This window comes from Fragaria vesca, linkage group LG6 (genome assembly GCF_000184155.1).
Source record: "Fragaria vesca subsp. vesca linkage group LG6, FraVesHawaii_1.0, whole genome shotgun sequence".
NCBI classification, from domain to species: domain Eukaryota; kingdom Viridiplantae; phylum Streptophyta; class Magnoliopsida; order Rosales; family Rosaceae; genus Fragaria; species Fragaria vesca.
Genome location: NC_020496.1, coordinates 21017160 through 21040141, shown reverse-complemented (window position 1 = coordinate 21040141; position 22982 = coordinate 21017160). Strand labels below are relative to the sequence as shown.

Genomic DNA, 22982 nt, shown 5'->3' with positions numbered 1-22982 from the left:
TGAGCCGTAATGGAATCTGCCACATTAGATTGTCTAGAAAATCTGGAAAAACTTCTACTGACAGACTTATTTATTTGCGAAACTCATAGATTGCACCTAACAAGGTTCACAAGGTTATATTAGCTCTTGATCATCCCATGACCTCTTCTAGTCTTCCATGGCTGTGCTACATCAGCAGCACCAGCAGCCCTAATCTTCCTCCTCCTCCATTACCAAAACCTCGAAAATGTTCGTGAACTCAGACGCTCCGATGGTTATGAGTGCCCTCATAAGTCGTAATTACAAACGCTGGATCTTCTCTATCTCTCTCAACTCTCTTTTTCACTGGGCAGCCTTCACATGAACACTTGTAGTAATTCCTGCAAGCAACATGAAACTGTCAGATCACAAATACGTTAAAAAAAATCTGTATTTGCTCTATTTCATTGCATGCATACCTTGGATTTGGGCTGTTCTTCACCATTTTTTTCCCATACTTCCTCCATTTAAATCCATCATCCAAAATCTCAATCTCTGATTTCATCTTGAAGGCGACTCTTTCTTTAACTTCCAGCCTCTCCGGTACGCTTCCATTCTCATCTATTTCAACACACAACCATATGTCTTAAGCAATAAGCATGACTGCATGAGATAGAGACTAGATAAATTAACAAAAGGAACCGTAAACAAAAATGAAAGATGAAGTTTATGTGCTTACTGGTATACCCTCCAAGTTGGCTGCTACTTCCACCAGAATCATCATCATTTACTTGGTTAACAGAATTTTGAGTAGACCCTGAAGCTACATAGTCATGATCTTCATTAAGCCAGTCACCAAACATCAAGTACTCCTCGAAGTCTGGATGGCTGGAAAACTCATCCTCAGGTGTCTGCGCTGATCTGTTGAAGTTGTTATTCGACATTTGAGCACTGAAAACTGCGACTCAAACTGAACGTTGATGGGTACAGATATATATAATCTATCATCTCCATGGTGAACCAGGCGGCTTCATCGTCACCTTCCTAAGCAATAAAAGGAAGCTTCAATGATAGTTCTGAGTAGCAATGCCACATAGAATGATAGATATATAGTGAAGCCAAAGGAGGACTTTGGAGAAAGACTTTAAAGTTTAAACCAGAGGTCTCCATGTCTCGTGCTTAGACCAACCCCTTCACATTTGGAATAGAATAACAAGAAATACAAGTCAATTGTGATGGTGACTTGAGAAAATACCAAAGCTCATATATGCAGATAGCAATGAGCTGCATTTGGTTCGCACCAAATTTGGTTCCACTTAATCTGATATGATTATTATCCCCTAGAAAACTTCAAGTCTTACATTCATACATGTCTCTCGATGCAACAACAAGAATTGGACCTTCAAGTCTCAAAGTTCATAGGGTAGTGCACACACAATTTAGAGTAGAACAAGTCGATTACTCGCAAAATGGACTGGAATTGTTACACGTATAGAGGATTAAATTCACTTTACCTCCCTAACATTTACACGTTAAAATGGAAATTTCAAGCTCTTTTTGATGTTGATGTATTTAGAATTAAATTCAGTTTACCCCATTGTGGTTTAGAGGTGAATTTATGTTAATCCCTAAACTTTCAATTTCATCAGATTACCCCCCGAGCTCTTATTTTTCCGTCTCTTATCACTCATGCTCCGCTCAATTGGGACGTTGAAGTTGAAATTTGATAACGTGTGATGACGTTTTGGGGGTTGAGAAGCTAAATTACCAGAAAAATAAGAGCTTTGGGGGTATTCTGATGAAATTAAAAATTTAGATATTAACATGAATTCACCTCTAAACCACAATAGGGTAAACTGAATTTAATTCTATATTCATATATTTAAGTAATTTAACTTCTCAAATCTCAATCAACCAAGATTTTAGCCACTGTGCTAAGTGTACACGAAACTAGGATTAGAACAAGCCGTCCTATCACAATGAATAATAATCAACAAGGAAATTTGCAAGTAACTTCCAGTGCCATTGTTAAAGGGTCCACTAGGAAATTGATTCAGAAGTTACCACCTGACCATCAGTTTTCAGTTTTGGGAATCTCCTTTAAGTCAATATCAAAGTTCGGTAGCTAAGCAATACGTTTGCAACATCTTAGGCTTATATAAAGGTGTAAGCCTGTGCTTTATATAAACAAAATATTAGAGGAGAGTTTGAAACCTTTCATTTTCAGCACGATTAGGCATCTGTCAAAAATCACTCCCTTTTACTTCCAGGAAGCAGACGGCAACATGATTCATGTACATATATAGTAATAGTATCACCCCAGGCCTTTTCGGCGATGAAGTAAATTACCATGGTTTGTATACAATTGACACTAAAACTATTCCAACCACCGAAACTTTAACCGTCAACTTAAAGTATACGTAAATTTTCTGAGGGGCTAAACCCACATAACTCTACGAATGTAAAAGAATGAGTACTTGGGATCCGGATCAAAATTTAGTAATTTACTTTCCTCTGGCAGCACTTCTGCTTTTTGTTTATGCTCTCTATTGACATTCACAACATACTCTTCTATGGAACAAAGCTGTGTCATGTTTCACTTCTTGGACCCTTGAGGCTTTCTCCAAATATCTCATAGTATAGCAGTTGCTGCAGCAAACAAGCAATGGAAAATGGAAGTGTGAATAGTCTTATGGCCAGAGAGAAGAGAACTGTAATGCACAAAGAGACAAAATCTATATATACCGTTTCTGTTATAGATGGTATGATTTTGGCCAGTGCTGGCTGAAAGTGAGCTTCTTTGATCGTCCACGACGATGCATCTGAACTCTCGGCTGATGTCTCTTTCTCTTCAAGAGCAGCCATAGCAGCTTCATCCATCTGCAAGAATAGATTTATGAATATATATATGTCATATCTCGACCAGTGTCTCAAACCCCTCCCCCTTACTCAGATTCAGAAACGTAAACGGAAAACAAATGAAAACAGTTTCAAACTTAAACAAATGAAAGTTATTTCAGCAAAGACATACCAGGGCAGCAAGATCAGCTCCGCTAAAATTTTCACATGCCTTCCATTTTCCAATCTCACCCAGATCTACACTGGCATCAATAGGGTACTTCCTTCCAATAGCTTTCAAGATCAAACCACGCTCATCTGTGGTGGGTGGGGCTACATAAATAAGTTTACCAAACCTACCCGGCCGTAAAAAGGCACGGTCCATGACATCAGGTCTGCCACGTAAAACAACTCTTAGAAAATGTGCAGTGATAGTTATCATCATAAAACGTAAAGTAGAAACAATGAACTTTACCTATTAGTGGCACCAACAACAAATACACCCCGCCGCTGGTCTGCACCATCTAACTCTATAAGTAACTGCAATTCTAAGCAGTCAATTAATTATCCAAACATGTATGATAATATGAGTTTGTCCATGTATGGACAAGATTGATTTGGTGCAAAGTTTACCTGGTTCAATAACCGCTCAACAACCCACCCCCTTCTTTTCCCCGCCTTGTTGTCAAAGCATCCACCTGTCAGTAATGGAGGGGAAAATATTATAGAGCCAGACACTCCAGTAGTCCATTGGCAAACTTATGCTAAGATTAAGATAATCAGAATATAAGTATGGAACAGCAACATAACCAATCTTTTTTCTTTATTTTTTTCCTTTTTTTGGAAAGAATCAAAACAGCAACATATACAATCTACCATAGATAGGAACAATCAAACTTTATCACAGTAATCCCCACGTGGCAGATCTATATAATGAACTACACAACTCTCAGGAAGAGAGGATTACAAACCTCATCAAAGAAAAGTATGCATGGTGAGCATGTCCTTGCACGAGTAAATAATGTCCGAACTGCCAGTTCACTTTCTCCGACATATTTATTCAGAAGTTCAGGGCCCTGATGTGTTAGGAAATGCCACAAAATCAAATTAGATTATCACAAAATATGAAAAGAAGCTCAAACTTCTTGTCACCTCAATGAAACAATATAATAATTTGATACACCAAGGACCGACCTTTATATAAATAAAATTGGCTCCTGCTTCATTAGCAACAGCCTTTGCTATTAGTGTTTTTCCGCATCCAGGAGGCCCATAAAGCAAGAAACCAGTTTCTGAATTTACTCCGAATTTCTGAAAAAACACGATTCATGTCAAAACATAACAATAGGCACTTTAATGTGTGGCAACATGAAGTAATGAAGTATGGAGAGCGGACAGTATTAGGTAAGGTAGCAATAAAAAGAACATTGATATAAGTATACCACTATGATTATAGATTTATTGCATCAGGTCAGCCATTCCAAAGCCAAAAATGTCTTTTTAACAATAAATAAGAACACAGCTAGCTTCTATAAAACACATATACAAACATACCACAAAGATAAAAACAAAAGAAAACTAAAGTAGAAACATTAAATACCTCATAGTTCTCAGGATGTCTGATACGCCTGACTATATAACGGTCGAATTCCTTCCTCAAAAGATCTAGCCCACCAACATTTTCCCATTTCACATTAGGAATTGCCGAGAATCCTTCTCTTTTTGACGAAGGTTGAACCACTTTTACTGCTTCCTGAAGAAGGTCATATAATAATAACACTGTCATCTCAAGAGTTTAAAAAATCCAGCAGACTACAGGCAATTAGTTTCAATATTAAGAACACAATTTTCCACCAGGTGAGGAGTGAGCAAAGCATCCAAATATGAAGAGTAAAGCAAATTTCTTTTAGATTACCTCAAAGTCAGCCATACTGATGGCATACTTTTCCATTTCTTCAGGTTGCCTGCACAAATCTTCCTTGCCTTCCTCAATGGTTGAATCAATTTCATCAAAAATCCTGTTCATGGCAATGTTACCAGCCCTGTCAGCCAGCTCCACCAAATCAGCCCCAACATACCCTGGTGTGGACCTAGCAATCTTTAGAAGATCAAAAGAACCTTCAAGTTTTAGCTTGCGCGTAAGCACAGAAAGAATCTCAAGCCTTGAATTTTCATCCGGAACACCCAAAAGAATTTCACGACCAAATCGCCCAGGCCTCCTTAAAGCAGGGTCGACAGCATCAGGCCTATTCGTGGCTCCAATAACAAGAACATAGCTAGACGCCTGATCTGAACTTTGTGAGTCAGAATTTGCATCTTCCGCCTGTACTGGTCTATGAGATTGATCCATGCAAGTCATCAGTTGTGTAACGATTCGCTTCTCCATTTCCCTTTGCATATTATCTCTTTTCGAAGCAATTGCATCAATTTCATCAATGAACACAATTGAAGGGGCAGTTCTATATGCTTTTGAAAACAAATCTCGTATATTTTCTTCAGATGCACCTAAATGACAAGGAAAAAGAAAAGTAAACACAAACTTCTAACACTTCAAATCCCAATAATCCAAAATAACAATACACTTCTTCAAAATGTAAGACATTATAACCAGCTTGATAACAACACTCACTACTAACTGAAGCATGATCCTTTATCAAAGCATATACCAAATTTAAAACGCACGGAAGCCATACCTGAAACACCAGAGACAACTTCAGTGGCCGAAATTTTATAAAAGGGAATGCCAGTCTCATTGGCAATGGCATGAGCCAATGTGGTCTTCCCACACCCCGGCGGTCCACACAACAGAATCCCAGACATTGGCCTAACTCCGAGCCACTGCGGCAGCCACGACCGGCGCAGAGGCCTAATAACCTCCTTGTTCAGCTCCTCCAGCACTTTCTGCATTCCACCTAAATCACAAAACTTCGGCCCCTCATTCCTCTTCACCTCCACACCTCTCGAAACAGAGCTCTTGGCCTCACTCTCCGCCTTATTCGACACCGTCTCCGGCCTCGGCCCCCTACTTCCGGCCACTAATCTAACCTTCTCCCGCCCCGGAATATCCATTTCCACATTCTTCTCCTTCTTCTGCTCCGCCGCCGCGGATTTCCCGCCGCGCTTCGGATCCGTATACGACTCCCGCAGCATCGATTTCATCAAATCAAACTTCGGCTCCAGCTCCTCGCCGTATATCGCGTCCTCCGACGTAGACTCCTCATCTTCTTCCTCAGACGCCGCCGCCGACGACGACGATGACGACGGCACGTGACCGTTGCTCTGCCGGATTTTCCGGATATGCGCCTCCTCTATCTGCTGCAACCTCTCTTCCTTCTCATTCCTCGCACGCTTCCGCCTCTTACTTCCGGCGAGCTCCTCCTCTTCTTCTTCCTCCGACGAGCCGCTCATAACCGGTAGCGGTTTGGACCTCTTGAACGAGGGAGAGGCTAGGGTTTGCGTGACGAATCTTCTGAAGACCTGACGCTTGAGCCGCTCGTAGTCCGGGTAACCGCCGCGGAGATAGTCCACGATTTCGTCGACGGAGGAGCGGTGGTCTAACTCGGTCGAAGCCTCCAGACGATTCCGGAACTCGTTCATACGTCTATCGGAGAACGACGACGACCTCCCTCCTCCTCCGCCAGACCTCTTCCCCGGCTTCATCTCTCTCCCTCTATTGGAAACTCAGACTGAGCTCCACAGGTTCCAGGGGTTAGGGTTTAGCCGCGATCCAAAACGCAACGTTTTATACTTCTTATTTATTAGACCCAAAACGGCGTCGTATCTGTTTGTGTTAAATAACTAACTGCAGTGGTTTGAGCTCTCTGCTGCCCTTCACTGTGATACTTCGATGGCGCGTACGAGAGTCGCAGCGACGCCGCCGTCGACGGCCGGCGAGAAGTCAGAAACACGGCGCCGTTTAAGCATGGAGAGGTCGGCGCTGTTCGCCAGGAGAGAGGCGGCGAAGGTTTTGAAGCAAATTCTCCAAGGCGACTCCCGGCGGCGGTCCGTCGGCTCTATCAAGTCGCTCGTTTACAGTCCGTCGGTGAGGAACAAGAAGGGGACCTTTGCTCTGGTCTGCGAAACCCTAAAGCGTAAGTCGAAGAGCTTCAACTTATTCGAAAATGTGCTTAGAGTTCAGTAATTGCTGCCAAGAAAAGTGATTTTGATTTTGTTGTTTGTTTGTTTTCAGATCTCAAGATAATCAAACAGGTGTTGAATGCTGCAGACGTTCTGAATAGCAAGTGGAGGGTACTGTGTTGTTCAAATTCGCAATCCAATTCATGTTTGATTTTGTTAATGTGGTGAATTTACTGAAGATTTTACTTGTGGTATTGCAGAAGCAAGATGAGTTGGTTTACATTGTCACCTATGATATTCTTTTCGGCAAGGTGATCCCTTTGCGTTTGAATGCTTCTACGCTTGAGCACTTCTTAATTGTTAGAGTTATGATTAGCTTTTGAAGATTGATTTTTGAGAGTTCATAATGTCTCATTTTAATCATATGTGCTTGGCCCTGCTTTCTTCTTTTTTATTGAATTTTTATGAATTTGAATCTACAGGTGACTTCGTCGACTGGTGATGCAGAGAGGTTTCTCTTGCTTCGGAAAGGGGCTCTGCAGGCAGCTCTAGATCGCCTTTTAGTGAAGAAAAAAGTGAAGAGCGTTGAAGAGTTGATAGCTCTCGATCAGACTCCTGGTTGGTGTTCACGTTTCTTGTTTATCCTGCTTTTCAGTTAGGGAGCTGCTAGAGTGGAACAAATTAGTTAAATGTTGTAATTAGGCAGTTGTAAAGACTTGTTGTTTACCATGTTTGAAGTTTAAACTTTTAGGATATGAGCTGATAAGTGAATTACATTCTGACACTAATTACTGTTGCAGAGATTTCAAAACCTCGGTATGTTCGTGTTAATACTCTGAAAATCGATGTCAATACAGCCTTGTTTGAATTACAGAAACAATACAAGGTATTTCTAAATTTTATGATTGAAATTTTTGCTAAACTGTAGTTTTCTAGAGTACAAGAAGAAATTTTTTAGTGGAGAGGCTAAAAGCAAGGAGTTTTCATGTATCTCTTTCAACTGTAGCCTAATCTCCCAAATTCTAATAAGTTGCTTAGTTTAGCTTTTCTATGTTATTCTAATGAAGTAAATACGTGTAACCTTAACCAGTGAAGTATCCTGTTACTTGGACAATAATTTCCTGGTGTTTCTTGTTTTCTTTGTTACATAGGTTCAAAAGGATGATCTGCTTCCTGACTTGCTGATTCTTCCACCCAGCAGTGACTTGCATGACCATCCTCTAGTTGTCAACGGAAGTGTCTTCATGCAAGTAAGAATTCTGAGTAGTTTTCTTCATGTCTTCGCGGTTCTGCTGCTATAAAAGTTTACCAATATCTTGGATATGTTTGAGCTTATTTTGATCATTTTCTTATAGGGAAAGGCAAGCTCTATGGTTGCAACAGCCCTTGCTCCAAAACCAGGGTGGGAGGTGGGTGGAGTATCTACCTCACTATTTGTGTCGCTTCTTTTCAGCTAGGCGTGTATCTTTCTCTCTACGATTTGTTGCAGAATTTGAATAATATCTTCTTGTAGGTTCTTGATGCATGCTCAGCTCCAGGAAATAAAACAGTCCACCTAGCAGCTCTTATGGGAGATGAAGGAAAAGTCATAGCATGTGAGCTGAATGAAGAGAGGGTTAAACGACTAAAAGAGACGATCAGACTCTCGGGTGCCTCTAGTATCCGTCAGACCTTTTTGTTTATTCTCTGCTTGTTCTCTTATTGCTTTTGAAATAGTAGTATTTGGGAGTAGGCTCTCAAATTATTTTGACATCTGTGGTCAGGCTCAAAATAATCGTATCTTATGGCCACTTTTTAGCCCTTCATCTAATCTTCTATTCTCATCTTCATATGAGAAATTGAGAAGACATTTGACTTAACCTGGACTATAGATATTAAGGTTCTGCACGGAGATTTCTTACACTTGAACCCTGAGGATCCTGCATATTCCAAGGTGAGACATATGTTGTCAGATTAAGATCTGTATGGCTAATATTACTGCTTGTTGCAACTACTGTGGAATCTTGTTCACTTCTAGGCTTTTGTTACGGAAACTTGTGATTATGGGATACTCATCTATATTCGATGTTGCAGGTTCAGGCCATTCTATTGGATCCTTCCTGCTCTGGATCCGGGACAGCTTCTGCAAGATTAGATCACTTGCTCCCTTCTTCTGCTCCTGGTCACACTGCCGACTTCACAGAGACAGAAAGACTGAACAAGCTTGCAGCGTTTCAGGAAAAAGCTCTGGCTCATGCGTTGTCTTTTCCAGAAGTGGAAAGAATTGTTTACAGCACATGCTCTGTCAACCAAATTGAAAATGAGGATGTCGTCAATTCTGTTCTACCTCTTGCTGAATCTTATGGTTTTGAACTTGAAACTCTGTTTCCCAAATGGCAACGCCGTGGTCTTCCGGTTTTCAAGGGTGGTAAGCACCGGTCTTATACTTGACATTTAAGTTATGTAAACAATCAGATATTCACATTCTCAATCTTCCTGGGTTTGTTGCCTTGCAGCCGAACGCCTGCTTCGAACTGATCCTGTTGAGGACAAAGAAGGCTTCTTCATTGCTTTGTTTGTCAGAAAACGCTCTGATCAATCAGAGGAACCTAATTTGACAAATGAAGATAACACTCGCAAACATCGACATGCAAGTAAGAGAATTGTTGTACCACCCACTACCAATTTGTTTAAAATCTGGGCACATGCTATGGTGAATAGGCCAAACTGTAGTTGTTGCGGATGAAAACAGAATCTTACTTCCCTTTTTTGCATCCAAAACCAGTTTTGTCATTCTGAACATTGTTGTATTCACTTTGATTTACAAGGAAATTTCAAAGTTGAAGTTCTTGTATAGACTGGCAAATCGTACCCAATACCCCTTCAGGGCCCTTTGGGTTTGAAATTATGGATTAATTAGATTGATTATTTCTCGAGTTTGTCATAATCTGTGTTGCCTACTATTTACATACCCATTGGCTCATTGGGAGATTTGCAGGATTTTGCTTTGAAAACAAACAAAAAGAGAAGGGAGATGATTAAACATAACTTCATAGATGAAACCATTCATAATACATCCGATTGGACAACAGTAGAAATAAGACCACAAACACAAAACATCATATGGAAAGCACACTGGTAATCCCCCTACATTTCACTCATACCCATCACCCTAATTATTCAGAAAACAACCCACATCACACATAAACTCTTAAGCAATCTTCACCTCGATAGTCTTGGGCTTCTTTGGCTGAGGCGGCGGCAGCTTCTCCACATTGACAGTCAGAACACCATCTTGGCAAACAGCAGAAATGGCTTCAACATTAGCATTCTCAGGCAGCGAAAACTTCCTCATAAACTTACCAACCCTCCTCTCCATCCTCACATACTTAGCCCCCTCTTTCTCGTCCTCCCTCTTCCTCTCTCCGCTGATCACAAGCACATTGTCATCCTCCACCTGCACCTTGATGTCCCCTGACTTGAGCCCCGGCATGTCGATCACAAACACATAGGAATTCGGGTACTCCTTCACATCGGCCGGAGTTGCAGCCATGGCCTTGGCGTCGCGGACGTAGGTACGGGTCGGCGCGTTGAAGGTCTTCTCGGCATCCTCAGGAAGATCTGCCAAGTGCTGCAATGCTGTCAAGATTGGAGCATCCAGACCCATGATTCTGAAATCCATTGTTCTCTTCGTGGCTTGGGGAATGTTTGATTCTGAGAGCTTTTGTGTGTTCTTGAGTGATTTGGAATTTCTGTGTGGATATTTGGGGCAGCGGTAATGGGGATTTATAGGCGAGGGAGGGAGTGAGTGGCGTTGATGGCTGTGTGGGAAGTTTGGAAAGTTCTGGAGACACGTGGAAGGATGTAAGGAGGTTCTAGTAGGTTCGTCTTTAATCCTTTCCAGTCTTCGTAAACGGTCGAGAAGGTGCGGGAAGAGGTAGAGTAGAACTGGATTGGGTTAAACATAAACAGCCCAATCCATTATTTTGGGCTCTGAAGAGAAACTCTTAACCTGCCTCTAGGTGGAAGTTTCAGCTCTCCCGCAGCCACCGGCCCACCGCCCACATGTTGCCATTTCCGGCTATATTATTGTCCGGTGACTAGGAATGAAACAAACACTAGGATCATACTCCGGTGACTATTCAAAGCAAATTATATATACGACGACTATAATTTCACATTGGAGAACATGAAGATCACAAATATGTAGAGCTAGATATTTACACAGTAGTGTACTACAGAGTACAGAGTCTACAGACAGACCTAGCTTCCTCATATTTATTTCTTATTCCTTATATGGATTGTAGAGGACTCTGAAAACAAAAACATACAAAAGCATATATACGATATTACAAACGGTGCAAAAGGGAAACATCCTTCCATGCAGACCTTGTCTAGATATGGCTATTGCCATCTTGGCCTCCTTCCTGTTTCTGTGCGCCGCCTTCGTCACCTAGGAAACCACCTTGAACTCCTTGCCCTCCACTTTGACCTTCTAGGCCCAACTGGCCACCTTGACCTCCTTCGCTGCCGACAACCCTCACCTCAACAGTCTTGCGCTTCTTCGGCTCCGGCGGCGGCTTTTTATCCACTACCACAGTCAATACTCCATCTTGACACTCAGCACTGATCTTCTCTGTATCAGCATTCTCCGCCAGCACAAACTTCTTGAGGTACTTGCCAAGCCTCCTCTCCATCCTCAGGTACTTCACTCCATGGTCCCTCTCCTTCTCCCTCTTCCTCTCGCCGCACACAACCAAAACGTTGTCGTCTTCCAGCTGAACCTTGATCTGGTCCGACTTGAGCCCCGGCACGTCGATCACATAGATGAAGGCGTTCGGAGTCTCCTTCACGTCCGCAGGAGTAGCCGACATGGCCTTGGCTTCTCGGACGTATCGGCGTGACGGTGCCTGGTGGCTCGCCTGGTTTTGCTCGTCGGAGAAGTCCAAAAGGTCGTGGAGGGCGTCTAGTAGGTTGGTGTCGACTCCCATATTCTTCAGGGGCATCATGAAGTCCATGTTTCACAAACTACTAATTAACACAAGCGAAAACGCAGCTGAAAATGAGAACACTATTATGGATGAGATATAGTTTTGGTATTTGGTGTCTACCTCTAAGGTTGGTTTATAATTTATATAGGGTTTGAGTGGCTGTGTGGATAAATTTGAAGAGGTGTTTGTGTTTGGATAGACAAGCTTTGCTTTGTGATGGTCTCTGCATGCTCAACATTTGTAAGGAAGGGAACTCAGGTGGTGCCGCCTAAGCTTATTTCTCGAACCCACGTGGCTGCGGCTCCATCTCTTCCTTCTCAATCTGTTTCTATCTCTTCCTGCTCGATCTGTTCTGTGGACGATATATGGAAGGTGCTACAATGGACTTATATTTGACCAATGAACTGATGAAGTTTCTTTTACATCGGTATGAAAAGTCCCATTTACAATTGTACCGGAAAATGTAAAACTCCGATGAAGCGCAGATGATATGACAGCAGAGAAGAAGTGACGACTGTGTCCATCTTTAGCTCCTTGTAGATATTGCTTCTTAGATATGTAGATACCAAAACTGTGAATTACACTGATTTTATTCAATAATTTCAATAGGAATGAAAGAAACTTGTTTAGTAGAGCAAGTACAGATGTATACAACAGCAATTTCCTCTCACTCTTCCCAGAAAAGGAGCTATGAACAGATTTTATACTATCAAAACTTAAGTGATCGCAGTCCCCGGCTGCTACATAATGCTCTTGTACTATGCGGTAAGACATCCAATGCAGTGAAGCCATTTGAATTTTGGGCATTTACTTCGATCTTTGTATTATCTAGCAAGTAATTTACCACCTGTAAAACAGTATAGGTCTCTAATAAGCAATAATCAAGAATTGCTCATATCCCTCTATTAACAATCCAACAAGGAACATAGTGTTCATCACTTCATCATAAAAAACATAAATCGGGGGAAGCATAAATGAGGAGAACTCCACAACATGATAAAAGGATACACGACTGGTGGTGCAGTTGATCACATTAAGGCAACAATGAATGAAAATGTTACACATTCAAAGAACATAACATTAGATTCAAATGAAGTGAAGTAACTGTGATCCAGTTAGTTCGATAGCTTTTGGGAATGTCTCGGTTCAGGTGGATTATACACGTTGCTAAAGAGAAGGGCAGAGACTATGCTCTGTTTCTACTGCCTAGTCAGAATAGAAAGGTTTCAACTTCAATCATCAAAACAAACGGACGGTTTCAACTTTCAGCTCCCATTTCTACACCAAATGGCTAACTGAATTCATGAACTGAACATAACTAAAGGTTAAACCTTTGTAACACTTCAAACAGAAATCAACAACACTCGGACCTCTAATAGTTTCTTGGACACAGCCACATGCAACAGTGTTACCATCCCCATCCCTCCAATTCACAAAGTCATGAATCCACAGGGGCATCATGAAGTATTTCAGAAACTAATTAACACAAGCCAAAACAAAAAACGCAGCACAAAATGAGAAAACAATTATGGATGAAACTTGCTTCTCATTTTTGTCTACCACCAAAAAGACATCATTGTATGACAGTATTATCTACAATCCATTCTTGCTCCAACATACACAGAACTTAAACTACAAACCAGTTAAGTACAAGAATGTTGTCTCCAAATATTTACTCAACTATCAGATGCCTTATCTGGGAGCCCAGCAATTCTTTTCGATATTGGTTTAGTTGACTACCACATTTTGATTCTTTCCAACAGTCCTGCCTGGCATAGATGAGCGACAACTATTGTGAACCATCAGCTTCACCGTTTCCTTGTGCTTGACTGTTCCTTGCTGCACTGATGCTCGCTGCTTAACGATTTCTTCAGGAAGAGAGCCCTTGGAAGCTTGATCCTCCAAGTCTCCCATTTTTTCATTTGGTTTATAGCCTTTCAAAATTACTTTCCTCTTTGAAACTTCCAAGGTGGTGGTGACCCTCTCAACGTACCGTGAAGACCTAATAATTGAACGAGGTGGAGCAAGCAATGGCGCATACATATAACAGTTTGACTTGAGATAGTCACCAACATTCTTGAGCAACTTCTTCTTTTCTCTAATAACAGGTTTTTTTACTTTCACTCCTAAAATTTTCCATATGTATCAGATTCAATATTGGAAATCCATTAACAGAAATAAGGTAAAAACATTAGTCCCAGAACAAAAGAAAGAAAAAAAACAAACCTGTGACTGACTTCTTGATGGATGAGGTAAACGCAGAAGGTGGACGAGAAATTAAAGGAGCAAACATGTAAGAATCAGAAGTGAAATAATCTAACACTCTGATGAGCAGCTTCTTCTTATTACGCTTAATATGTGTATTCTTTCGAACTCCTACAAATATTCTTCTCTCCATTTCTCTGCTTGTTCTTGTTGGATGAGACTTGGTTTTGGATTTTGGTGTCTACGGCCGAGGTTGGTTTATATATGGTATGAGTGGATAAATTTGAAGAGGTGTTGGTTTTTGGGTTGTGATGGTCTCTGCATGCTTGACATTTGTAAGGGAGGGAACACATGTGGTGCTAGCCTAAACTTATTTCTCGACTGCTGTCACAAGCAAGTACAAGTGTCACAAGTACTCCAAATTCATAAAAATACATATTAAATCGTCGTGACTAGCTTGAAGAGGAATTAACTTCAAACGCAGAGAGATTAGTAAATTTCAGATGAAACGCAGGAGATATTACAGCAGAGAAGTCACGAAACTACTGTGGTCAATTCTAGCTCTTACAGATATTGCTTCTTAGATATTAAGATACCAAACCTGTGAATAAAACCGACTATATTCAATATTTTCGATATGAATGAAAGAAATTAACTTGTTTCGTACAGCAAGTACAGATGTATATAATAGCAATTTCCAAATGCGCTATGAACAGACTTTGCAGTTTGCACTATCAAAACTTCAGAGAATGCAGCCCCTGCTGCTACAAAGTTCTCACACATGATTTACAAGATAGATGTATTATGTATATTGACACTATAGAAATTAGAAAGCAACTATATATATTAAGACAAATAATTGCAATACACGCCTTTCAAACGAATTCAACATCCTCCGTAACTGATTTTCTCTAGGAAAATTTCGAAAGGATGCCCTCATCTGGAGATGATACCTCCACTGCAACAAGAAGAACATCATTTCCAGATTCAGACAGCGAAGATTAATCCCGTATTCAAATGTCATCAATGTCATACTCTTCAAAAAGCGAATCATCTTGAGGTTTCTGCTTCATGCATCCAAACTTTCTAAGTAGATGTACTGTTACTCGAAGTACATTACCAATAAACACAATCCCCATCAGTGCTAGCCATACAAGCACAGAAACTTGGGTGACATGATACAGATAACCCCCCTTCTGCTGTCCTGGCGTCATAAATATCAGTCCAATAAAATATGTAGCTGTTAGCGCTGTGATTGCAAGCCACATGATCACCATCTGAATCCACAACCATCTGCGACGCCTCAGAGGCAATCCACTCACAAGTAATAGAATTATGCTCAGTGATGAAAGGAATGCAAGTGTATTGGAAATCATGAAAAGTCCATACTGCTGTGCTTGTGTATCGGCCATCACTGACTGGCCTGCATGGTGTGGATTATCCACAGGGTTGCCATTGCTGTCCTCCAGATAGTCCGACTGCCAAACACCGCCTGGCGGGTTCATTGCAGACTGAAATGCCACTGTAGCAATTAGTGAAGACACAACCATTAATGAACTTCGTTTCCTACCCAACCAATCAAGTTCTTTCTGCTTCGGCTTAAATACTAGTTGCCTTAAACTCCTTCTCTTTGACATCAGTGGCTGTGTTGTGGTGGAAACTTGAACCGTATCTTGATCCTGATCAAACATAACAGTCGGTGCCTTCTTCATGATTTTTGGGGCACCGGAAATTTGAAGGGATTCTTTGATTTCCAAGTCTCGTAAATCTCTAGTACTATGTGATAAGACATCCAATGCAGTGAAGCCATTTGCATTTTGGGCATTCACTTCGATCTTTGTATTTTCCAGCAAGTAATTTATGACCTGCAAAATAGTATAGGTCTCTAATAAGCAGTAATCAAGAATTTCTCATATCCCTCTATTACCAATCCAACAAGGGACATAGTGTTCACGATAACAATCATAAATCGGGGAAGCACAAAGATAAGGAAAACTCAACATGAAAAAAGGATATACTTGACTGGTGGTGCAGTTGATCACACTTAACGCAACAATGAATGGAAAATGCAGCACATTTAAGTAGATACTCTAACATTAGATTCAAATAGAGTGAAGGAAATGTGATCCAGTTAGTTCAACATATAGCTAATGGCAATGTCTTAGTTCAGGTGGATTATACATATTGCTAATGCTAAAGAGCAGGGCAGATGCTACTTCTACTGCTAATGCTAAAGAGCAGGCCAAATGCTACTTCTACTACCTATGCAGAATAGAAAGGTTTCAACTCTCAACTTTAATCTTTAAAACAAGAGGAAGGTTTCAACTTTCAGCTCCCATTTCTACACCAAATGGCCAACTGAATTCATAAACCGAACAGAACTAAAGCTTTTGCTAACAATTACCACCTTAAAGACTAAACCTTTGTAACATTTCAAACATAAAATCAACAACAAAACATACCTCTAATTGTTTCTTGGCCACAGCCACATGCAACACAGTGTTCCCATCCCCATCCCTCCAATTCACAAATTCATCATCTCTCCCAACACACCCCACCAAAACCTTCAACACCTCAAACCTATGATGCTTCACACACAAGTGAAACCCACTCTCCCCTCCCTGAGTCAACACCCTCACCGCCTCCGGTCTAACCCGGCCCAACTCAGCCACCACCTCCACCCTTCCCTTGATCACCCCAAGATGCAGAGGAGTCAACCCGTCCCGGTCCCACACCAGACCCAGATCAGCGTTGACCCGCACCAGGCTTTTGACTATCTCCACGCACCCTTTTGCTGCGGCCAGGTGGAGAGGGGACGAGCCTTGGAGGTTGAGCCGGGAGGCGAGCTCGGGGTTTAAGGCGACTAACTCGGCGGCGAAAGCGGAGTGGCCGAGAATGGCGGCGACGTGTAAGGGGGTGTCGGAGGGAGATGTGAGGGTGGTGTTGAGGATGTGAGGGTGTTGTTTGAGGAGGTCGAGGAGTGCAGGTACGGAGCCTTTGAGGGCTGCTTCGTGAAGCTCTTCTTCCATGGAGTTCTGGCGACTTTGTTCTTCTTCCTGTTTCTGGTTGTCTAATAAGTTCATCAGCTTCATTTTTTTCTTGGGCCTCTGGCGTGGACAGAGAGATATGCGGGATGCTGTTGTCTTCTGTACGGTCAAGGAGAAACTGACGTCGTCTATGTTAGTCTAGCTAGGAGCTTGTTTGATCAACCAAAACGTCCCTTTGTCTAATTAGTAATCAGTACTAACTACTAAGATGATATCAGTTAGATGATTTAGATCTTCTAAGTTCTACATAACAAATCAACAATCTTTGAACTAGAAAACGAGTTGACAGGTTGGTAACTCAGTATAGTTACAATTGTGATCAATATAAATTCGATTTTTACTAACTTTAAAAAATAAACACTCTTGATAGTTGTATAACTTAGTGATAAAATAACGGTAGCGCATCATCTTGTCAAATTTTTATCGCCTTTTCTAAGTTTGAATGAGTTGTTGTAAAAGTTATAGATCTAGTACACATGACCAACTTTTCTTTCCCTTAAAATATACACGAATGTGGAGTTATTATGCAGTACACCAACTTATGAGTTGAGTCCCGTGGTTAAATTTTGTCCAATTATAAATGATGTGAATTGGTTCAATGTAGATGATAGTTATAATATTAGTGCCAATTCAATAAGATATTTCTTCTCTTTTAAAAACAAAAATCAGAAGATTTTTTATCTTCATTTTATAGGTTAATCGGAAACAACATTAAACAAGTCATCGATATCTCTTAATGTCTCGCACTTAACATTCGGTCCATTTAATCATTTTTGGTAAGGTGAATGGTCTATCAAAGTTAATAAATAACTTTGTAGGCCTCATCATAGGCCGGGCTAGGGCCGGCCTTACCATAAATTTTAGGGCTTAGGGTAGGGCTTTGACTTGGTCAATAAAATTTAAGGACGGGTAGGGTCGGGTCGGGGCTCAAATATGTAAGTCCTTACCTGCCCTTAAAGCCCATTTCGCTAGAGCTAATAGGGCCGGCCCTTTAAATAGGGCTAAATAGGGTCTAAAGGGCCGAATATGACGTTATTTTGTTTAACGAAATAAATTCATGAGTTTTAAATTTTTTTTATCAAATATTACCTCAAGGGATATATGTGATACAATACCCTATTTTTAGTCATATTTAACATACATATATATATTATATTTAACTTAAGACATCTAGAATTATTAATCTAAGTGGTTATATTCATATATTTCATTAACTATCTCTCTAAATCACCAAAAATCAATTATTATTTAACAAAGAAAAATACAAATTAAAGAAATAAAACTTACAAGATTAATTGTATTGTATAAAAAAATAATAAACATATTAAAAACAATAGAAAATAAGTAATTATTAAGGCCTAAATGGTGGATTTTTAGGACTGAGATAGGGCCGGGCCGGGCTTGGCTCTAAGGGCTCAATAGGGTAAAGCCGTAGGGTAGGACCGGGTTTCATTTGCTTGACCCTTGCCCTATCTTAATTGAAAAAGGCTAGGGCCGGCCCACCCTAACGGAGGGCCGGGTAAGGCGGGCTAGGGCCGAAGGGCCAAATGATGAGGCCTATTTGACAGTGTGACACCAAAGAAGTTTAGATTCATCTCCACCCTTTTTCAACTCTTTTTTATTTATTTATTTTTTTTATTTTTTTTTTATTACAAATTCGGTAAACTTATTTGTTCTTTAGAGAACTATAGGACCGTTACCGTTAAGATTGGCAGCATCAATTTCTCTATTTTTGATAGGGACCCTCGCCTTCAAATTGGACCAGATCAGTCGAGTCAACCTTCATCTAGAAACTATGTTGCTCCCTGATTACCCAAAAATTAATCAAGCTTGTTTGAATAAACCAAAAGAATCATTCTTCAAGTGTAGCAAGTCCATGATTCGTAATTTCATAAAGCAATGAAAACTGAGGATTGGATACAGTGATGCACATATGTACAACTAAGAACATGCATGAAGCAAGGTGCTGATTAACAACAAAGGGAAACTCAAGCCAAATATTAGATACGGTAGAATATTACACTAAATATTAGCTGGTATATATATGTACAAAGTTTAAGCAAACATTTGTTTATGGATGAACTACTTAAACATGCTATAACTTCATAAGAAGCACTGATCGATGGTGTGGTTAATTAGGGCAAACTATCTGTGAAGGCAGTGCGTACTCGATCTCTTCTTTTCGGCATTAACTTGTCAGTCAGAATTTCCAGGAGCCGCAGTGTTTGCAGTAACAAAAGAAGGGACATGACGAAGGACCACGCGAATATACCATACTTGATCACTTTCTTTACACTGTTCTCCTGATCTTTTGGCGTGAAAATGAAAATCGATTCGGCGTAAGTAAAAGCGATCGATGTGATCGCCAAATTCATGATGCCCGTTAGAAGCCACATGAAAAACCTGCGCTGGAAAGGAAGCCCTGTGACGAGCAGCAAGATGATGCTGAGGGAGGCAATGAAACCAATCGTGTTGGCAGAGAGGTAGTAGTAGTATTGTTTTGGGTCCCTGAAAGCCATGATTGCTTGTCCTGCTTGGTGGCCTGCCAAGTCGTCTTGCCAAAGCCCACCGGGAGGGTTGAGACCAGATTGAAACGCCATGGTTGCGATCAGTGATGCCACAACCATCAATGCGTCTCTCCTCTTTGAAATCCAATCCCTTACTGGCCCCGGCTTAGTACTGATGCTGTGTTTATTATTGACGCCTGCATATTCAGTAGTTCTGACATCAGTTCTGTGTGATGAGGGCAAGTTCATCATGATGTGGTTATTGCTGGTGCTTCTATCTGGACCAGTTCTTAAGGCTCCAGCTCCTCGGAGGCACTCTGAAATATCGAAATCTTTCACATCTCTACGACTTTGTGCTAGGACGTCCAGTGCTGTGAAGCCGTTTGCATTTACAGCATTCACCTCCGCTCTACCATTCAGAAGCAAAAACCTTACTGTCTGCAAGTTGGAAATGCATGCGTATATGTTTAGTTCACCAAACATGTCATATTCACGTGGTTTACTACTAGCTAGGGAATCCACAGGTATTACAAAATCACAATCAATTAGATAAAACTTCATTTGTAGCTAATGCCCGTTATGGTTAAGTTAATTAATTAGAGTCTCCCCTTGTTGTGTCTCCCAGCGGTACATTTGGATCAGCTGGGAAGGGGTGTTTAGGTTTTGTGTCTTTCTTGTCAATATAGGTTGACTTCAAAACCATCCATAGTTATACATACCTCAATCTGTTTGTCACGGACTGCCAGGTGCAAGATGGTCATTCCATAGTCATCCTTGGCATTCAGAAATTGATCGTAATCATCCATGATCTCCATCAGAACCTTTATAGCCTCCAGCTGATTATGTTTCACACATAAATGAAACACAGTCCCTCCCTCGTCTACAGTGGCCCTAGCAGCACTAGGCGCCTCTCTGACCAACTCCCTCAACACTCCAACCCGGCCTTTCATGGCAGCAAGGTGAATAGGGTTTCTTCCATCTCGATCAAGTGCATAACACATGTCAGGGTTAACCCTCAGCAGCTCTTTCACTATTCCCAGATACCCTTTCGCCGATGCCAAGTGAAGAGGCGAGGATCGTTTCGAATCCAGCTCTTGTGCAAGTTCAGGTTTCCGGCGCAAAATCTCCTTCGCGAAATCGTGGTGGCCAAGCATGGCTGCTACGTGGAGAGGCGTCTCGGAGAAACTACCGACGACGAACCTGTCAAGGGCTAGTCTATCTTGGTTGAGCAAATCTGTTAGGGTTGTCAGATTGCCTTCTAATGCTGCCTCATACAGCAAGTTTCCCATGCCTTCCATTATGGTTATTGTACGTTCTCCATCAGAAATTGCGTACTTGGTTTATATAGACACTAACCAGCTTCCACAGCCAAGTGTTAATTTCTTACTGACAATAGAGGGAATTTCTATGAAGATGGGCTAGAATTGTTTATGTGTTCAGTATTAATGTATACATCCTCTCAACATCTGGTCGCTGTTCTAGCGGGGGGTGGTGGGGTAGATGTTTTGAAGAAATTTTGCCTAAAATGGTTGTATGCATACATACACATCTGTATAGGAGAATTTTCCAATTTTGTCTACTACTTAGGAGGGGGTGTAAGAACCTAATTGGACATATCATCTAATAAAGTTTACACAATATTTATGTGATATCTTGTAAATGAAACAAAAAACCACATATGCAGTAAATCGGTAACTATGATATTGTGATTAATATTATAGATTATGAGCCTAACTAAAGATATTATACATATCTTAAAAGGTATAGAATCAAGTGACTTAACTACTAAGGAGGTGCATATGGTAAGTGACATATTCTCTATGATGGGTGGATTTTGTCACCTAGCACCTATATAAGTCAAGGTCCCTGTTCTCCCAATATACACATGTTCGTAAAGTAATCTCGCCTCATTGAGAGATAGAACAGACCATAGTTGGAGAGAGCAGAAGACTTTGTCTTTCCCAATCCTTGCAAGAAGACGATGGACGTCATAGGTATATACTCTTATTCATCAAACATATATATACTTTGTATCTCTATCACTATGCAGATTATAACGTGTTCATATATCATGTTGTTATGATCTTATAAGGGGCTATCTGATGTGGTGACCATGCCATTTCTAGTTCCATATAATATATGTAGGATATCACTGTTATATGACTAATTAGATGAAGTCCAACACTCAATCTCTATATCTAGAACAAATCTTAAGAATAAGAAAATGCATATGAAATTTATATAACATTTCTTGACATTGTTTTTTTTATATCGTTGACAACAGCCACGAACCTCAGCTTCAGGTTCATTCCGGCTCTATCTTTGATTTTGATCATGGAGATGAATGGGGATGTCTAGCTGCGATCATGGAGATCTGGTTCTCGCTTTGGGTTTGGCCGTGAAGATCACGTTAATTGGTTCTTAGTTAGCAGCTCATTTTTTAGTTACAGCTTACAACCAAAACTCCAACCCGCCAAAACCGAGTCCATTCCTATTTGAGAGACTGTAATCTATGGTCTATTTAGACTTAATCTTGATCTTATTCCCTACCGCTATATTGAAACTATTGCCTACAGCACTATAGCAATTCAAACTCATTTTTAATTTACACAAATATAAGAATGAGACGATTACTAACACAAAGAGACAAGTAGTTTACGATTAGAATGCAATGCTAGTAACTCGATTGTGACATTTTAGGCCATCTCTAATAATGGAGAGCTATATTAGGGTCGGGGCTAAAATTTGGCCCCTAAAATATTATTTTTTATTTTTGAACAAGTGAACCATCTCCAATAAGGAGGGGCTAAATATTTTATGATTTTAGATTTTGGACAACTTAGCTTGTTTGCATTCATTTGTAATAATGAAAGTTTCCTTTAGTTCTACATAAATTTTAACATTTATTGAATAAATAAAATAATACATAAACCTCACTTATGTTTTTTCTTTTTGGATTTATATGCAAAGGTTGAAAGCAAAATAATTTTTTTTGAATAGTTAAAACAAACTAATTAATATCAACCATGCATATTCAATTAAATTTTCGAATACCATTCGATTACAAGCCTTATTTAACATGGACCACTGGATATCCATTTCTATGCATGAGGCACATGTATTTCATTAAAATAATGTTGTTGTTTTGTGAGTCCCACAAAAGCCAAAGGGTCACCTTGAGGGCTATTTTCAGCCCTCTACACCCATCTTCAGCCCTATTGCCCTATTGACCTTTGTGTTGGAGTCCATTGTTTATAGAAAAAGAATAAAGAGCTCAAATAGCTCTCTCTATTGGAGATCACCTTAGGCCATCTCCAGTAAGGAGGGGCTATATTGGGGTCAGGGCTAAAATTTAGCCCTCCTAAATAATATAATTTATT

At 40.6% G+C, this 22982-nt stretch overlaps 8 protein-coding genes across 8 annotated transcripts; 1 reads left to right on the top strand and 7 right to left on the bottom strand.

Annotated features, from left to right (window-relative positions):
* Positions 1–5: 5 nt before the first annotated feature.
* LOC101307027 (probable WRKY transcription factor 42-like) lies at positions 6–919 on the bottom strand. Its single transcript, XM_004303439.1, has 3 exons — positions 698–919; positions 438–579; positions 6–359 (listed from the first exon to the last, which is right to left on the bottom strand). Exons 1-3 carry the CDS (start codon positions 900–902, stop codon positions 239–241), a joined length of 468 nt encoding a protein of 155 aa, XP_004303487.1. The 5' UTR covers positions 903–919; the 3' UTR covers positions 6–238.
* A 1202-nt stretch (positions 920–2121) lies between these two features.
* LOC101306151 (cell division control protein 48 homolog C-like) lies at positions 2122–6456 on the bottom strand. The gene is given in 12 exon segments (XM_004303436.1): positions 2122–2607; positions 2704–2838; positions 2990–3191; positions 3272–3336; positions 3430–3458; positions 3461–3494; positions 3768–3872; positions 3991–4107; positions 4397–4549; positions 4712–5301; positions 5490–5802; positions 5842–6456. Coding segments are annotated over 12 exon segments (2418 nt in total). The 3' UTR covers positions 2122–2547.
* A 169-nt stretch (positions 6457–6625) lies between these two features.
* LOC101313826 (putative methyltransferase NSUN5-like) lies at positions 6626–9598 on the top strand. The gene is made up of 11 exons (XM_004305574.1): positions 6626–6887; positions 6986–7044; positions 7134–7184; positions 7356–7491; positions 7674–7759; positions 8025–8123; positions 8229–8282; positions 8387–8531; positions 8745–8806; positions 8947–9280; positions 9369–9598. The coding sequence occupies exons 1-11, from the start codon at positions 6644–6646 to the stop codon at positions 9596–9598; spliced, it is 1500 nt and encodes a 499-aa protein (XP_004305622.1). The 5' UTR covers positions 6626–6643.
* Positions 9599–9872: 274 nt separating this feature from the next.
* LOC101305861 (17.9 kDa class II heat shock protein-like) lies at positions 9873–10652 on the bottom strand. The gene has a single exon (XM_004303435.1). It carries the CDS (start codon positions 10532–10534, stop codon positions 10064–10066), a length of 471 nt encoding a protein of 156 aa, XP_004303483.1. The 5' UTR covers positions 10535–10652; the 3' UTR covers positions 9873–10063.
* A 335-nt stretch (positions 10653–10987) lies between these two features.
* On the bottom strand, positions 10988–11999 carry LOC101305572 (17.2 kDa class II heat shock protein-like). Its single transcript, XM_004303434.1, has one exon. It carries the CDS (start codon positions 11868–11870, stop codon positions 11247–11249), a length of 624 nt encoding a protein of 207 aa, XP_004303482.1. The 5' UTR covers positions 11871–11999; the 3' UTR covers positions 10988–11246.
* A 1406-nt stretch (positions 12000–13405) lies between these two features.
* On the bottom strand, positions 13406–14270 carry LOC101305279. Its single transcript, XM_004303433.1, has 2 exons — positions 14070–14270; positions 13406–13969 (listed from the first exon to the last, which is right to left on the bottom strand). The coding sequence occupies exons 1-2, from the start codon at positions 14239–14241 to the stop codon at positions 13572–13574; spliced, it is 570 nt and encodes a 189-aa protein (XP_004303481.1). The 5' UTR covers positions 14242–14270; the 3' UTR covers positions 13406–13571.
* A 380-nt stretch (positions 14271–14650) lies between these two features.
* On the bottom strand, positions 14651–17249 carry LOC101304982 (ankyrin repeat-containing protein At5g02620-like). Its single transcript, XM_004303432.1, has 2 exons — positions 16511–17249; positions 14651–15913 (listed from the first exon to the last, which is right to left on the bottom strand). The coding sequence occupies exons 1-2, from the start codon at positions 17138–17140 to the stop codon at positions 15062–15064; spliced, it is 1482 nt and encodes a 493-aa protein (XP_004303480.1). The 5' UTR covers positions 17141–17249; the 3' UTR covers positions 14651–15061.
* Positions 17250–19230: 1981 nt separating this feature from the next.
* On the bottom strand, positions 19231–20906 carry LOC101313537 (ankyrin repeat-containing protein At3g12360-like). Its single transcript, XM_004305573.1, has 2 exons — positions 20322–20906; positions 19231–20040 (listed from the first exon to the last, which is right to left on the bottom strand). The coding sequence occupies exons 1-2, from the start codon at positions 20898–20900 to the stop codon at positions 19231–19233; spliced, it is 1389 nt and encodes a 462-aa protein (XP_004305621.1). The 5' UTR covers positions 20901–20906.
* Between the last annotated feature and the right edge of the window lie 2076 nt (positions 20907–22982).